This window comes from Photinus pyralis, unplaced genomic scaffold (genome assembly GCF_008802855.1).
Source record: "Photinus pyralis isolate 1611_PpyrPB1 unplaced genomic scaffold, Ppyr1.3 Ppyr1.4_unclustered_Scaffold1145, whole genome shotgun sequence".
Classification (NCBI taxonomy): domain Eukaryota; kingdom Metazoa; phylum Arthropoda; class Insecta; order Coleoptera; family Lampyridae; genus Photinus; species Photinus pyralis.
The window spans coordinates 37,878-55,371 of record NW_022170959.1 but is presented as its reverse complement, the minus strand read 5'-3'; the positions used below and the strand labels follow the sequence as shown (position 1 = coordinate 55,371).

Sequence of the window (17,494 nt, the reverse complement as noted above, 5' to 3'; positions counted from 1 at the left end):
TTTTTTGCCCATAAATATACCTATTATTCAAAGTTTTCGTTGACTAATTAAAGCAAAAGCAATAAAGGGGCCTGTCAGCAGTAAGAAATAAAATATCGTTCTAATCTAATCTTTTTCGCCTGTACAATAATAAATAGATAAATGACTACCAGCATCAGCAACCTGCAACCCATTTTCTATTTCTTACCCCCCCCCCCCCCTCCTAGTACGCACTGGGTGACTGTATGTGCCACGAACTTGTTTAATCCCCCCCAGAATAAATTTCTACGTACGCCACTGAACTGCTGCCCTTCTTTCTGTCCTCTTATCAAAGTACGAGCTATTTCTACCAAACATAGCCCTTCTCCTCGACCTCTTATCGTGATCGGGTATATTCCCTTATACCTCAAGAACGGATTGTCGGAAGAGGGTACTCACAAAGGGCGATTGAGACGTCTGCAAGAAATATATCCATTGGTGATGTCAAAAAAACAAAAGCTATTTCGGTTTAAAAAATGCGCTTTATCTGCATCAGAGTTGTGGACAGTTTATATTTGTTTAACTCTACAGTCTACAAGATGCTTCTCACAGATTTTAAGTGCACCGTTTAGTCTTTGCGAAACCACCATCAACCTCATATTCTTATCTGGACCGGAAAAGTAGATACTGTATTGAGTAGCACTTTTATTAGGTATACAGGGATGTATGGCAGAATATTATTTACAAATATTCGTTTTATTAGATATGTCACTTAAACCATCAATGAATTATTTTGACATTTTGCCAACGCCTACTACACAAAAATGTTAAAAATTGTTTATTATTAATTGACGTCGAATTTTTTACATTTTTGTGTAGTAGGCGTTGTCAAAAGCTTCTAATGCCATACCTAATAAAGATTCATTTGTGCCATACATTAGATATTCTATTCGAGACGAGGAAATATGGACCGACAGACGGACAAAACTACTTTCGAAAAATTCCTCTTTAAAAGCGTTCTTAAACTGAATGAAAAAACTTTGAGGGAAGATGAAGTACGTATTAAGAATACTACTGATTCGTAATCTTTACATACCTCACACTAATTAAGTACTTGCAAATATTAATCCGCTAAGCGTATTCAATGGAGCACCAAACATAGAGAGAGAAACACTCCAAAGTAATAGAGTGATATCCAATATCAAAAGCCCTTAGTCAGATAGGCAATAAGTTAAGTAAAAATTAATGGTGCATCGAGAAGAATAATTTGCACGTAACCACTGTGAAGGCAAAACTTGCTCTGCGCAAAAGAAATACAACTGTACGCAAGACCAAATTAAAGAAGGGATCGAATTAGAGGTATCACGGAAAACATATGCACGACAACTATGTAAATAAAACCTATAACACTCGGATGGCCTGTAGCAACGAAAGTAAAGAACTAAGATAATAACAAATCTACCATAAAAATAACTTACTTCTTAACTAAACGGGTTTCCAAAATTTGAAAAAAAAAAGGAACATATATTTATTTTTGCTTTCTCTTCTGAACCGTTTTGTTTCTTTAATACTATTCTACGATTATGGCGCACTGGTAACATAAAAAAAATGGTATAAATCAGCAAAGTATATTCGTAAATGACTGACAACGTAACAACAACTTACTTAGTAGTAAGCTATGGTAACAACATGAATCCACAAATCCACCTTAATATTTTCTAGCGGTAAAACCCAAGGATACTATATAATGTAAGGATTGCTCGATCACTGAATTTTTTCGCCGCGTGTAGTGACGTCACTCGCGGACCCAGTACCAGCGCATGCTTTGATTAAGGCCGATTCCCATTATAGCAGCATCGAGCAGCGCGGCGCGGTGAAAAGCGAGATCAGTAGATCCGTTTTCACCTAGGCAGAGCGGTGCAGAGCGGCGCGGTGCAGCGCAGCAAATTTTAAACGCGTCGGGAAGCATTGGAATACGCGGCGCTGCTTTGAAACGCGCCGCTCTGCGTGTAGACGGACAAGTGGGAATTGAGGAGCGAAGCAGATCAGCGTGGTGCTGCGGCTTGTGAAAAGCATTCATTTGTCTTCTGTGTTGAGCTTGCGTGTGTTAGTGGATTCGCTATGGACGGACAAAGAATAGAAAAATTAATTGTACTCGTCCGCTTTCTTTTTCTTCTTTTTTCGTCGTGTACATGGCATAGTGCCGCTATAAATATTGTGAAATCATCTGGTGATGATGACGATGATGGCTCTTCTTCGAGCGTGTAAGAATACATTCTCCCTTAAACTGAACACAAACAGAAACGCTGCTTCGTCACGCTTCCAAATGGTGCTTAAGTGGGAATACCCCTCTACAATTTGCTGCTAGCGACGCGCCGCGCTGCTCTGCGCCGCTCGGTGCTGCTCTAATGAGAATCGACCTTTAATACCATAAAATACGTTCAAGGTTCAAATGGGTGTTGTAGGCAGGCATTTAAATTAGAAACACTTGTCCATTAATCTCGCTTGCAACACCATATCCATTCCTTGCGTATTAATCCATCGATTTTAGGGAAGTTATGGTAAATGACTTCCGGGTTAGTGATTTTTGTGCAAACACGGCTGTTGTTACAGTCTAATATTGAACATCGGCGTCCTGGCGTCCATGCAAATACGTTCACAACTTAGCAAATTATAACTGTCAATTCTGACAGCCAGGTCCGTTGGTGACGTCACATATGACTTAAACGCGGGCAACATTACAAGTATAGGGATCGAGCAATCCTTATATTATATAGTATCCTTGGGTAAAACCTTAAATCCCGCCAATCGGAGCTTAAGTCTTAAGTGAAAACAGTGTTTTTATTGCATATTTTGTTTTAGATTGTAACCATCAGGGAGCTACCAAACCCCGAAAAGAAAGAACGGCATTCACTAAAACTCAAATAAAAGAGTTGGAAGCGGAATTTATTAATTCAAACTATTTGACAAGATTACGACGATATGAAATAGCGGTTGCCCTAGATCTGTCCGAGAGACAAGTAAGTAACTGATATAGTGAAAGTGGTAGTAGACTTCTTAGTGCACTAACAATAATTTATTGTAGGTGAAAGTTTGGTTTCAAAATAGGAGAATGAAATGGAAGAGAACGAAGGGGGCAGCTATACGAACGAAACAATTGAAAAAACAGAAAACTGTCGAAAACTATTGATCATTTACAATAAAGTTGTGACCGAATTTTCTTGTACTATATACCATTTTAGTTTATATGCATTCATTATTGTTACATTTTCTAATAAATTTACTGGAAGTAGGTTTTATCTATGTATATGAAAAGTGATTCTTTCTCTATACTATTATTTAAAACTAAATCCAAGAGCAGCGTCGTTTACAAAAGATAATTCACAAATTTACTTTTTATATATTTTTTATATTGTTATATATAGGTATCTCTATATACAGGGTGACAATTTGAAAACTTACCACCCCCCATATCTTAGTAAATAAACGAGATATTTAAAAATATCAAAATCCGTTTCGGTAATTCGGAGGGGGAATCTCAATGACATAGTTGGCGACGCACCCCCTCACACCCCCTGCGCCCCAGCCACCCCAACTTTAAAATCTTAAATAGTGACCCCCCATGTGTGATACGTCGTTGGAAAGCTCTGAAAAAATACTTTCCAACCATACCAAATAGTATTACATTTAGGTTAGTAATTATCGTGCAAATCAAAAAATAAACATGGAAAATCGTATTTAACTTGAACTTCCAAAGCCGACTCGACAGCAATTCATTTTTGATCGCCAGTTATAATCTATTCTCAAACTCTTGTCGAACCTTTCCTATGTTGGTTTTGCAATATTTCGACATTCTTGAATTATTCTCTGTCTTAGTTCGTCTAATGTTCGCCGGTTGCGTTTTAAATACGACAGATTTCAAATGTATCATATTAGTTTATTTTTTGATTTGCACGATAATTACTAACCTAAATGTAATAATATTTGGTATGGTTGGAAAGCATTTTTTCAGAGCTTTCCAACGACATATCACACGTGGGGTGTCACTATTTAAGATTTAAAAGTTGGGGTGGCTGGGGCGCAGGGGGTTGGAGGGGGTGCGTCGCCAACTATGTCATTGTGATTCCCCTCCGAATTACCGAAACGGATTTTGATTTTTTTAAATATCTCGTTTATTTACTAAGATATGGGGGGTGGTAAGTTTTCAAATTGTCACCCTGTATAAAAATGGTCACGAAATAGCTTTAGAACGACTTTACCGATTTCATTCAACTTTTTTTTTTAATTTTCTAATACTTCATAGAAGGTTCTTACGGAAAGAGAACCTAAGGAAATTGCGCAGAAAATTGGAAAACTGCAGAAAACTTAACGACGATTTAAACTTCGCGCATTTGAGAGTTCGCGCCTTTGACAGTTGGCGCGCGGTAAATGATCATCGATGATCGGTCGGCATCTATCTATCCATGAAAAAATAATTAATTCATTTATTAGTACAAGTCCATTCGATTGGAACATTTATCCAGCTTTCACTTGCTTCAGTGAGTTTTTTGAGAAGTGTTTGTTCAAAAACTACACGGATCACAATTAGGTAGTTCACCACAATCACGCCCTCCTTAACTACAAACATATTGTAAACCAGGGCATTGTTTAAGAAATATGAATAAACAATCACCAGATTTTGAGGAAAGCTGCCTGCATTGAATATATACAGTGTAACGGAACGGGCGATCAAAAATGGGTTGCTGTCGAGTCGCCTTTGGAAGTTCAAGTTAAATACGATTTCCCATATAAACAAAAGTTCCAAAAGTGACTCGACAGCAACTCATTTTTGATCGCACAGTACCTATAATTAATCAATGCTGCCTGTAATAGCACGTAACCCCTTCCATGTAAACCGCGCATTTTGTGAAATAATTGTAGACTTGACAACGTTGTACATTTAGCACGTGTCCTACTCCTTTCAATTTTTATCATAACCTCAATAAGCTTGTTTGTGTAATTGCGTGTGTTTTTAAGGATTTATTAATATTTTGTAAATATGAATTCTAAAGTAAACGATACAAAACCTAAAAGTAAACAACCTAATTTACGAAAAAAAACATCTCCACGAATTACAAAAAATAAAAAGGTATCAAAAGTGAAAAATCTCCATTCAAAGTTCGTAAATAATGAATAATTTTATAGGGAAAACTTCCAAGAAAACAACATGGGTTTGTGTACCTAGGCCACATACCACACGGATTCTACGAAGAAGAAATGCGTTCCTATTTTGGCCAGTTTGGAAAGGTAATAAATGTACGGCTGTACCGTTCACCTCGCACAGGTAAAAGTCAAGGGTACGCTTTCATCGAATTTGAACACTCAGAAGTTGCTAAAATTGCTGCAGAAACTATGGACAATTATCTTATGTTCAAAAAAAGACTAGAAGGTAATACAAAGGCATAAATATGGAAAGAAGTTGAAAGAGGTAATTTTTAGCAAAATTTGTTCCCGCTGACAAATTAAAAAATTTGAGAATGAGTTTTACACCATCTTGGACGGCGGAAAACTATCCTCTGAAGGAGAAACGTGAAAGATTAAACCAAGCAAAGAATGCAGACCCTGATCATGACACATATATCCGACATTGTCATAAGTGGATGAGTTCAGTTCGTAAAACCATGCTAAAGTTGAAAGAGTTAGGTATAGACTATGCATTTCAGCCGGTTGATGTACCGGTAGAATTAAAGAATGTATTTTAGGTAAATAAATGTTACTTTATATTTGATGCATAGATTTATAAATCTCCATAATCTATTAGTGTCATTAGTCATTACTAAAGCTCAAAGCAGTTTTTTTGTCACCCAAACTTGTATTAATTTCTTTTATACATATATGATTAATTTGCTATACATTGACATAACCTAGCATAACTTTATTCTTGATTCAAGTTAATATTATTCACTTCCAGCATAGACTAGAAATACCCAAGTCCATGCTTCAAGTACCTAACTTAATATTTCAATGAGATGAATTTGCACAAGAACTTAACATGTAACACTTACCTGTCAACTTTACACATTAAACTTGGTTTTCTGTTCACTGCTCTAAAGTTATGTAATAACTGATAACTGATAGACCAAGTCGATACATACATTCTGTGCAAAGTAAAAATTGGTTAAATATAATGTCCCAAATCTGCTATGGTAGGTACTGTTAGAAATGTGAACAAAAGTTCACTTAAGTATGTTTTAATACTAAAAAAATAAAAGAGAAGCTCAAGTAATTTTTTTCAGAGAGACAAATTTTTCAGTTGAACAAAAGCAGGTATAATACAATTAAGGTAGATCCTAATTCTCAGGGCCGCTCCTACCTATAGGGCGATGCCTGAAAACTCACGCAGGCCACCGAAGCAAAGGGTGGCTAGAAGTTATAAGAGAACAAGCGCTCCTCAAAGGCTTTATTGTTATACAATTATACCTACATTATGTGATTATATCCAAGATACTTTGTATGTTAGTTTTCTTTATCAAAATTCGGTCGCAACAGGAGAACGGTCCTTTAGTAAATTGAAAATTATAAAAAATTATGTGCGATCGTCAATGACACAAGAACAGTTGACAAATCTTGCAATTATAGCAATAGAACAAAATTTAGTGAACAATATTGGTTTAAAGGAAGTGGTTCAAGTTAGTGTTAAAGCAAGGAAAGCGAAATTTTAGTTTTGCGTTTTTTTCGGTTTTTGCACATTATACTTAATACCTATAGGTACCTTTTTTGTGAATGAAATATTTATTGTTAGTGCATTACTTTTTAAATTACAGCATTATTAGTTAACTTGGTTATTCTATAAAGTTGGAAAAAAGGGCGGCAAGTGTCTAGGAACGGCCACGATACAGGTGAGTGTATCGTGAGAACGGCTTTCTATGCCATGGTCATATCATTAATTTATAAAAATTCATGAATATCAAAGAGGTACCATAATAGATTCAACCAGATAATTGTATTGATATGTATGTTGTTGCCTACAAATTTTATTGCTTTTTCTCAATTTTATTGGCGTACTTATATACAACTCTGTGGCGTACGCTACTATAATAGTTACAGTCAAATTAGACCACAGAATAAGATATAATAATAAGGCCGTATTCTGTGAATTAGATCAAAAAATGAGCATTCCGTGCATCAGATATGTCATCTCTATTTTTTCTTTTGAATTGTTAGGATGAATATGGATGTGAAAAATCCAAGTTTTCGACATTGAAAGACCTGTGCGAGCGACACAGCACTTGCAAATATGTCATTTTTCTTATCATTTTTTGGTTTTTGTAAGTTTTACTCCTGAAGGCGTTTTTTTCTTAGAAACTAAACTTACCAAATTTGCACGATGAATTGTCGTAAGTCGTGAGTCGTAATAAACTTGTTGTTGAAGAAGTGCTAAAAATTGCGGATAATGAAAGCAAATTAAATTTTGATTTTTGTCTTTTAGTGGAAAAATATCCATGTTTATGTAATGCCTTACTCCAACCATAGTGTAAGCTTTCTCCTACTGTCACATATTTTCTATAATCGGTGTCCCTTGTCGAGCAAGGTCAGGCAAAAGGAAAAATTCACAGATTTTGCAATCCATGCAACAGGTAGTGGATCTTGCTGAAGAAGAAGAAGATGACAACTTTCTTATCATGGGAGAAGCTAAGGATCCAGGGGATATCAACATTCTTCTGTGCGGATTTATGGAGACTCCTCACCATAGTGAGATTTCCTATGTCTACTTTTACTTTTACATGATAAAAAGTCTCCTGAAAGACGCCTAATTCAATTGTATCCGGTTCCGGTGCGTGGCAGTCGTGGCATCGTTCACTTGATGACATTGTTCACTGAATTAAATGTAGAAAACAACTCCAAGGCCCTAAGCATTGTATATTTATTAGTTATACCATTGAATTTATAAACTATCTATAAATTCAATGGTTATACAATGCCCTAAATCTATGACTGCAAACCATTCGTTTTAACTTTTGCTTCACCCTATACACTACTGTAGTAACAGGGATTTTCGTGTGTATCACATGCAATTTCGTCAGTCGGCCAGTCTGCCAATTATCAAATTGATTACTATGTAATTGTGGGACACTTAAAAAATTACAATAGAAATATTTTTCGCAGTTTTTTTCTCTCGATGAATTGACAATGTGCGGAGGATTTACTTGCTCTAAAAATGCCCTGATTTCTTTAAACATTTTATACATTGTAAGTACCTTCATAAATGCCATTTTTAATGCAATATTGATCAATAATAAACCTGTTCTTTTTCTTTTACAGCTTGTATCCTTTATTTTAATTGGGGTCGCCGTGTATGGACGAGCCGCATCTCTTGTTACTAATTTACCAATTGTCGGAGGAATACTAGCATGTGGAGTTATATTGTTTTTGATATCGCTCCTCGGACTGGTTGGTGCCGTGAAGCATCACCAAGTTATGCTCTTTTTTGTATCCTTTACTCGTAAAATATGTTTTTCGATTGAAATTGAGAGGTTGGTGTATTCTGCTTCAGCTTTTTAAGTCTGTACATTGCATATTTTGAAAGCGGGTATTTTATTCTATAGAATATTTAATGGCGACACCAAATTTATGTTAATGGGGCTTTGTGATAATTAAACGGGAGGTATTTGTAGAAATTACCATGAAAACAATTTTAATCCCTCAGTAATTAATCACTAACCAGGCCACATTTAGTAGTATAATTATCAAGCCTATAATTCAAGGTACCAAAATGATTAATATCTACAGAACTATTCTTTCTGCAACGTATTATGTAGAAGTATAAACTTTGACTTGACAAAAAAGCCTTAAAAACAAATAATAATGCATTGTCTCAAGTTTATGAAGTGGATCCTTCTGCACAAGTACAAGGGTTCACCCATTGTATAAGAGAGATAAATCCCATACTCCAGGTAATAACGGGCGATCAGAAATGAGTTGCTGTCGAGTCGCCTTTGCAAGTTCAAGTTAAATACGATTTTCCATGTAAACAAAAATTTTAAAGGCGACTCGACAGCAACTCATTTTTGATCGCATAGTACAAGTTTTCTATGGGCCTTCCAGAATGTTGTACACATTTTTTGGGTCTTTCCAGGGCCTGCTATGTCACGAGAGCTTTAGAAAAGAGTGAAGGTGTTCATGAAATGCACGTTCGATATTCTGGGAAGCATTAAGTCTCTGAAAAACACGCTTTCTACAGGAATAGTTGGCTGTACGAGTCTCCCATGCATTTACTATAGCCCTTCATAAGTATTGTAATGCTATTGTGACGAACTGTTTAAATCCTTTCCAGAATTTCTTAGGGATCTTATCAGAGCTTTTCATGCATTTTTTACAGCTTTTAGGTAATACACTTATCAGTTTACATCGCAATTATCTAAAAACACTAGTTCATTTTTTCGAAATTCACCTTAACTAATCTTATTCTATTATGAAATAGAAAGTACACTTAAAACAAATGATTAATTTGTGACCATTGTTTACTGTCTGACATTCTTTTGTTTTTTATTATTACACCCCACTGCGGTGTATAAACATGTAATTAATTAATGACGTTACACAGATAAAATTAATAAAACCTACACCTTAAAAATTTTCCCCTTGCAGAACTTGTTGAATGTGTGCCCTGAAATACAGAACATTTTATTAGGAATGCCGGTCTCCCTCCAGATTTTTACACATAGCTAAATATAGCGCACATTAACCCTCTCATTCTCTGTCACAACGGCTCCTAGAGTCGGCAACACTTTATCGTTTCGACTCTTATCCACTTGTTCCTTATCTTAAGGTTCTTTATTTTTCGGAAATACGTTCTGGTCTCTTTCATTATGAAGCGTTACACATATAAAACTTTCTATACCAGTAATTTCGTAAGTTGCCAAATTTAATATGTAAACCTAAAGCGACCGCCTGGTACATTGCGTTCTTTTTTTAAATGAAACTTATTTCGATATTTACGATATGATTGCACCATTGTGCCCACTTGTCTTAAAGTTAAACAAAATGGAATAACTAATTCTAATTTTCCGAAATGATAGAGTGTACTTAAATAAGCATTGTTTATTTTTGTATGGTCTCCCTAGGTACAGACGCTTTCAGGTTGCATCAACAGGAATCTGTGTGACCTAACGACAGTCGTGGTATGATCGTCGGGACTACCAGCTTTATTTGCCCTTCATGCTACAAAATTTTACATTTTACAGTCCGTCTTGCCGCCAGGGGTCATTGCTCCAAATGAATCGCTGAACCTTTGTTGTGTTACGCAGTTACGCCCCCTGATGATCAGGCGCGATAAGCCAATTAGTATATTTATTTTTTTGACAGTACTAGGAATTACATTAACATAGCTGTGATTTTGAGTCAGCATCTTGTATGTAAATACGGAAGATGGAAAGTGTTGAACATGTAGGCCTTTCCAGTACTAAGTTTTCCATTAGTCATTAGCAATATATATAATTTATAACATTTATAATATGTCATTTGGTATAATGCACTTATTTTCTTAACGTATCCTAGTATATGGTGATACTGTTTCTTCTCTTTCTCATTCAATTTTCTGTAGCGTGCGCGTGTTTAGGTGTTAACATGGAACAACAAGAGCAATTGGCTGAACAGGTATTAAGAATCAATCTGACGTAATACTGTTTTTGCAAGTTGTTATCCTAGGGTTGGGAGAAAATGGATAACAATACTAGAATGGAAGTACAGCAGGCGTTTGGTTGTTGTGGTTTTGATGAAAAATCTACTGATAATCGAAAAATGGATCATCCCAGTTGTGACGCGCTTAAGGTACACGCCTCTTAAACTAAATATTCAAATACCACATAATCAATTGTAGTGCTGTGCAAATCCGGAGAAAAGCTGTCATTGCTCTTCATGCATGAATAAATGGCAGACAACAATTAATTATGCCTTCAAATTGTGTGGTTGGATTGGACTTTTCTTTAGTTTTACAGAGGTAAGATCATGGGAAATATTCCCAGTATATGTGAAACTTTTTATACACGACTAATTTGATTTTTTTTAAGTGTCTTCATCTGAGAGGTGATCTGTATATATTTGTTTAACAAACTTTTGATATTGTTTGGAATTCTTCCTACTGGTTGGAGTTGAACAAATGTGACATCTTACTTTCTGCAAATAATTGTCTGAGTCATGGTTTAATTCACTCATATTAAACAATCTGCAACAATGCATATTGTGTAGAAAACAAAACAATGCAACAATATTTAATGTTTACAAAAATCACACATTGCCACAATTTCAATTGCCACGTTTATTTGATAGAATTAGTTTTCTAGTTTATTTTCCAAATGCCATAAACTTGGGACGAATAAGACAATTATGCCTTTTTCTTATATGAATCTCGTTGCCAGTGCTAAACTTAATCCCTGACCCAGACAAATAATCAATTAGTAAGCGAGTAATTAGAATTTGCTGGTTAAATATTACATATAGTTTAGGTGTTCACATTTGTACCATTCCTATTTTGGGGAGTTTGTGACACGCAAGTTGTGTTGTCAGCATTTGTCAATTCTTGTGCATGTTGCAGTTTTTGGGAGTATGGTTAACTGTGAGGTATCGTAACCAGAAAGACCCTCGAGCTAATCCCAGTGCTTTCCTTTAGTCGCATCACAGTTTGTAGTTTGGTGGGTCTAACATACTAACACATTGTTTTTGACAATTTTAATTTAACTTACATTGCTTAACTGCTTTACAAGATGGGACAAAAATGAAATACTATTATTGCTCTTAATTTACTTTGATTGATACTTTTACTTTGAAGCTAGTAGCTTGGACTGATGTTGAAGAATTCTAATTTATCTCATCTTGACTACTCTGTTGCAAATTTTAGTGGCTAATTCAACTATATTTTCACAAAACAAAAATGTTTAACAAAAACATTTTTGTTTGAAGCAATATTTCTATGTCGTTTATGTTAATTGGTATTTTAGGTAGTGGGCATGTTTCTGACAAGGCATTATCGCAACCTAACAGATCCTGATGAAAAAGTAGCAACAGCAATCTTTCCAAGCCATAACTTTATTTACTAGTCATTTTTTGATTTATTGGATTTTATACCAAAGAATCAGGTTTTTTAATTTATTATACATATGTGGTGCATTTCCAAGCAACATCGACATTTTTCTTACACATAATGTAATTTGTTATGTTAACGATCTCTAAATATATTTATTTTAGTTTTTGTTATTTCTATTGTATAATGTACAAAGACATATATAAGACATTTGTGACTAAGGAACCAGTGTTTTGAAAGCTGTTACTATTACGTGCATATACTGTAGATAGTCATAGCGCAATAAGAATCAGTGCACATAGATACATTGATATCGCATGCTGTGATTGTTATTGTGCTGTACTGAAATTAATTAATATGTGTTTACTAAACAATAGCAGTAGCATGATATTAGGCTATCAGACTGTAATTAATGTGAATTTTCAAATCATACAATTTTATTTTAAATAGTGTATACTATTAAATATAGTGAAGTGTGTATGTATCACTGTGCAAAAAATGAAACTTTTGCTTAATGTAATTAGTAACTTTTTGTCTGTACAATACTGAAATGTAACAAAATCTTCCTCTCAATTTTATATATTAAACTAAATTCAAAATCATGATTGACAATTGTTTCCTTTCGCATGAATGAGCCGTTTACATGTTCTCTGATGACAAGTAGAACAAATAGTTAAATTGAATTGGTTTTATGTAAGTACTAATCATTAATTGAACGGATTACTTGTTAATGGCACTTCATGGCATAGGTAGTCCCAATTTTTTCGATCTTGTACATACCTATGTACTTATAGGGTGTATCCTTTCGGTAGGTAAAACTTCACTATGTGATTTAATATTTCTTGAGTAAAAAAGTAATCAACATTTTCTTCTAGGTAAATCTTGCAGGAGGTATAAACCATCCTGCTAATAACTATGATTCAGTAGGTACACCAGAAAATAAAAATCCGCAATTATATGTGAGTTTGAGAAAACGTAGTAGGTAGTCCTGGCTCCAGAGGATTCGACCTTGCAAATTTCTGAGACAAAGAACCATGATGCAGGGTGTATGTTTTTTGGGTCGCTGAATCCAAATTTGACATTTGCACAAAAATGCGGATGACGCGAGAGCCGCCATCTTGGAAAAATGGCGGAAAATGGGCGGTTTTTCCACAAAACGCGAAATAATTCATTTGATATCGGTTTTTTGGCGAAGAAACATCAGTAATAAATTAAAGTACTCTACTCTCTCTAGGGCCTGGACTATAGAAGTGTTTTTCAAATTTATTACACTTATCGGACAAATGTTTCTATTTTCATTACTGTATCGGTATGTGGCATTTGACATAAAGCTATCCTGATGATGATAACAGTCGCTGTGCTGATTGCGAACGTTGCGGCAACTCATCCTTCCAAACCAGAATAACCCAAATCTTCCTTTCATTTGTTCTTTCTTAGACACAGCAGAGACTAGCATCCAAAAATCTAAACAAACCGTTTTTGAGATATTCGCTTTTAAAATTTTGGCATCACCAATCGATATATTTCTCCTTGGCGCCCCAATCGTCCTTTGCGTGTACCCTCCTCCGACAATCCGCTGTTCAGATATAAGGAATTATAACCGACCACGATAAGGGGCCGAGTAGGAGGAGTATGGTTGGTAGAAATTAAATGCTTTCGTAAATAGCATTGCGCATTGTCTACATTAGAAATGTTTTGAATACCTTCACAAATAACAAATACAGCATGCGTAAACAGTAATTTTGAAACCGGTATTAGTTTTAGCATTGGTTTTAGTTTCATTCAAAGTGCCTACATATGATATTTCATTTGATTGCTTTCGTAATAAAGTTGCCATTGCGCATGCGCAAAACCAAATTTTGCAACTGCTGTTAGATTTGTCTTTATTCCAAATGCCTATGTATAAAATTTCATTTAAATATCTTCATAAATAAAAAAGTTAGCATCGCACATGAGTTACACCAAATTTTTGATATGGGTATGCCCGGAATCATTGGACCTTGAGCCAAGACCTTTCAAATGAGTCCTATATCGCCAAAATCGGTTCAGTGGTTTAGAAGGAGTACGTGTGACGGACAGACGGACGGACGTCAAAGTACAGCCAATAGCGATTTTTCGCTTTGAGGAAAATACGCTAACAAAGATTGAAACACACAAAAAATAAAAAATGTGGCATACAAAACACTAATACGATATAAAGAATTGCAAAAATTACTACCTGTATAATGCATTAAATAACACAAAATAACAACAAACATTTATGGAGCGAAGCGTTCACAACCGCCATGCCACTCAAAACATGATACCCATATATATAAGAGAAGTATATGATGATACCAAACGTAATCCACGTTCGTGGTCTTCAGATGGCGCAGGCAGCTTTTTCTTTTTCCCACTAATATTTCCCACCTAGAAATTGCATGGTTGCCAACTTTCAAAAATGTATGTATCGTCGTAAGTTGTATTATACAGGGTGTAACCTTTCAGGGTGTTTCAATGTATATCGTTTAGCAGTACCGTAGTAAGTATTTTTCGCACATTTCCTTTTTTTGACGGCAAAAGTATGTAAGACAATGAAGCGCTGTCAGAAGGGGAAAAAAGGGACGAATAATAGCCCCCCTCCTCGGCTTACGTTTTTATTTATTTATTTATTTATTATCCCTCTCTTGTTCTGGACCCTCAACAGGCTTGCGCCCACGGTTGCTCAGGATGAGACTCATAATGATCAAATTAGGCTCAACTAACTTTTATTTTCCTGTTAAGAGACCGTAAAAGGGAGGTGGTGGCTTTAGTTTCGATTCCGACTTCCGAATAGTACGTAAAATCAGTTAAGAAATTCTTTGGGGTTTTATTAAAATTAAGAATTAGGGAAGGAAAAAGAATGTGGATTAGAGAGGAAATGATATGTGTAACGGGAACCCTTTAGTGGGTTTGATTTTTTTCGAATTTTTGTAGGGTAGGTACCTACCTCAGTTTTAGGGGTGAAATATTAGGAAGTATACATCAGGGTGGAACCTCTCAGTTATGCATCGAAACGTTCGGAGAAAATGATTAATAGTTTGTTGGTGGGAGTAAGGTATTGAACGACCATAATTGCTACATGGTTGAAGCTCGTTGTCGTGATTATATGTGTTCTTTCAAAGCCTTGTCAAAACAACAGCATTCCTCCAGTTTTTTTTTCTTTTACTTCATCATTAAAGCTTTACAAAACACAACATGCAAATTTAAAATACCAAGTAAAACAAAATGTACCTACTTAATATGTTTCTGTACGCGAGTACATATTATAATACAATTACATAATAGATTCAAAGAAAGCTGCAGGTAAACCAATTTCTCTTCTCTTGCCTCTCATTGTAGCTATATCTGTATCATTTAAATTATTCATTGGGTCTATTTATCTATAGGGAAAAAAGGACGCTCGTTGTACACTTTACTCACTTCTTGATGCCCCAACAAAGAATGCTGATCGCCTCCATTTCGTGCATCATAGCTTTCTCCCTTTTCAAAATGCTTATTGTTATTGTAGTGACCTTGATCACCATCCGCGTTAACGACAGAATGTTTGGAATCGTAATGACCATCATCTTTCTTTGCTACTTCATTATAACCTCCTTCATCGTGCCCTCCCTTGTAGGCAGAAGCACTATTTTTACCGAAGCTTCCGGATCCTTCTCCAAACTTGTGGTTACCACCTTCATTATGAGCTTCATCGTAATACTCTTCAGTTTTAGAATCTTCGTCCTTATGGTGGGATTTCTTAAAACCTTTTACTACGTGTCCCTTTTTGTGAGAAGCTTTTTCTTGCTCTTGCCCACCTTGCTTTCCTATAAGAATGACAATTATCGCACCCTAACAACATATGTATTTATACTAGACCTTCTTGGTTGACATGTTCACTTCCGTGGTAAGATTTTCCATCATCGGCCGACTTCCTTTTGCCCACTTCTTCGTTATGGTAGCCAGATTTTCCCTTGCTACTTTTTACGTTCGCGTTTCCACGATTATAACCAGCTTGGTCTTCGACCGAGTGTTCACCATGACTTCCATGCAGCTTTTCGTAGTTGTCGTCTTTGTAAGTCTTGCCGCCCTCGCTAAACCTCTGACCATCGTTATAACCACCACCACCTACGTGATTATAATAACGCGGTTGGTAGTAAGGTCTCCTGTGATAATCGGAATGCGTATATGGATGACGATCAAATCGTCTATAATTGGGACGAAACAGCCCCGAAGAATGACTAAAATCCAAATCTGGATAATAATCTCTACGCACACTATGATATCCGCGTACAGGGATGCTTGTGGCATCACTTTGCATTACATCTTCCGTTTGATACCTGTATTCATAAGATGGCCTTCCGTATGGTTCCGAACACGCGAAATGATGAAGAGTGATTAAAATAAGCACTGGCAAACGCATTTTAAGTACTTGTTAGAGATGTTCAGGAGAAATACCTAGATGTACTGAGTAAAAGTTCATATTTGACAAGTATTTATGGTAAGGACGGATATGCTTGAATAGTTTGATTTTATTCTATAAGCTGGTAAAATGAAACGGTTTTAATTTAATAAATCATTTGACCTTAAAGAGATTATACTCTACTACCTTTTTAATTAAACGTTGTCCTTAGATTAACAACTGGTAGGCATACTGTAGGTACCGGAAATGCAGTTAAAAGAGGATAGCGTTTTGCACAAAATAAAGGTCAAAGTATTAATTTCGTAATAGTCAAACTTAAACGATTACAAGCTTAAAAATTTAAGCACATATACACATAGATCAGAAACATAAAAGGGCGTGTGCACTGAATTCGTTTTGTGAAACGTACTCCCGTAAATTCGCCCCTAGAAAGAGTCGCTTACAGAAAGATTCGCCGCCGACTTATTCGCCCCCCGGCAGATTCACTCTCGAAAAATTCTCCTCCGGAATATTTTACTCTCGGAAAATTCACCCCCAGAAGCTTCGCGCGCAAACACCCCACTAAAGATTTTGTTGCAAGAAAAATCACCTTCGGAATATTCGCTCACAAGGCAACTCTCCTCAAGAATATTTGGTCCCAGAAAATTTTCCGGCAGTATCTTCGCCAAGATCGTCATATCGTCTTAACACTTTCGAAAAGTAACGTTAGTATGATTGAAGCCATGCCAGCTCTCGTAAGGACGTAAGGAATGGCTTAACGAACCCATACTCCTGGTTAAAAACAGGGGTAAAAATTTTCCGCGTAAATCTTTCGAAGTTGCATCTTCCGGGGGGGAATATACCGCGGATAATATTCTAGAGGTGTATAATATTTCAGACGGCGAATTTACCTGTGGGCGTATCTTCTTGGAGCCTAATATTTCGGGGGCGACTTTCTCGTAGAAAATTTTTCGGGGCGAATGTTCCTGCAATCGAGTTATAATAATCAATATACAGGATGTTTCTAAATATGATGTATATAGGGGCTAAACCTTTGGCTTGTTTAATAACTAAAA

General features: G+C 35.9%; 3 protein-coding genes across 4 annotated transcripts; 2 read left to right on the top strand and 1 right to left on the bottom strand.

Moving 5' to 3' along the window:
* The first annotated feature begins 4,908 nt into the window (after positions 1–4,908).
* Positions 4,909–5,725, top strand: LOC116181582 (MKI67 FHA domain-interacting nucleolar phosphoprotein-like). Its single transcript, XM_031501955.1, has 3 exons — positions 4,909–5,086; positions 5,143–5,386; positions 5,437–5,725. The coding sequence occupies exons 1-3, from the start codon at positions 4,997–4,999 to the stop codon at positions 5,697–5,699; spliced, it is 597 nt and encodes a 198-aa protein (XP_031357815.1). The 5' UTR covers positions 4,909–4,996; the 3' UTR covers positions 5,700–5,725.
* A 2,278-nt stretch (positions 5,726–8,003) lies between these two features.
* On the top strand, positions 8,004–12,621 carry LOC116181583 (tetraspanin-13-like). Of its 2 annotated transcripts, XM_031501957.1 has the most exons (7): positions 8,004–8,187; positions 8,260–8,427; positions 10,495–10,593; positions 10,645–10,767; positions 10,817–10,936; positions 11,531–11,627; positions 11,934–12,621. In XM_031501957.1, the coding sequence occupies exons 1-6, from the start codon at positions 8,128–8,130 to the stop codon at positions 11,603–11,605; spliced, it is 645 nt and encodes a 214-aa protein (XP_031357817.1). In that variant the 5' UTR covers positions 8,004–8,127; the 3' UTR covers positions 11,606–11,627; positions 11,934–12,621. The 2 variants fall into 2 exon arrangements, with proteins under 2 accessions (XP_031357817.1, XP_031357816.1); XM_031501956.1 differs by lacking the exon at positions 11,531–11,627.
* A 2,758-nt stretch (positions 12,622–15,379) lies between these two features.
* Positions 15,380–16,337, bottom strand: LOC116181581. Its single transcript, XM_031501954.1, has 2 exons — positions 15,896–16,337; positions 15,380–15,843 (listed from the first exon to the last, which is right to left on the bottom strand). The coding sequence occupies exons 1-2, from the start codon at positions 16,335–16,337 to the stop codon at positions 15,410–15,412; spliced, it is 876 nt and encodes a 291-aa protein (XP_031357814.1). The 3' UTR covers positions 15,380–15,409.
* Positions 16,338–17,494: the final 1,157 nt, after the last annotated feature.

Coding starts and splice junctions, on each gene's coding strand:
- LOC116181582 (XM_031501955.1), top strand. CDS start 4,997: ATGAATTCTAAAGTAAACGATACAAAACCTAAAAGTAAACAACCTAAT. Junction 5,087..5,142: donor GAATTACAAAAAATAAAAAG/GTATCAAAAGTG, acceptor ATAATTTTATAG/GGAAAACTTCCAAGAAAACA. Junction 5,387..5,436: donor GTTCAAAAAAAGACTAGAAG/GTAATACAAAGG, acceptor GGTAATTTTTAG/CAAAATTTGTTCCCGCTGAC.
- LOC116181583 (XM_031501956.1), top strand. CDS start 8,128: ATGTGCGGAGGATTTACTTGCTCTAAAAATGCCCTGATTTCTTTAAAC. Junction 10,594..10,644: donor AAGAGCAATTGGCTGAACAG/GTATTAAGAATC, acceptor TTGTTATCCTAG/GGTTGGGAGAAAATGGATAA. Junction 10,937..11,933: donor TTTTCTTTAGTTTTACAGAG/GTAAGATCATGG, acceptor TTGGTATTTTAG/GTAGTGGGCATGTTTCTGAC.
- LOC116181581 (XM_031501954.1), bottom strand. CDS start 16,337: ATGCAAAGTGATGCCACAAGCATCCCTGTACGCGGATATCATAGTGTG. Junction 15,844..15,895: donor TGAACATGTCAACCAAGAAG/GTCTAGTATAAA, acceptor TCATTCTTATAG/GAAAGCAAGGTGGGCAAGAG.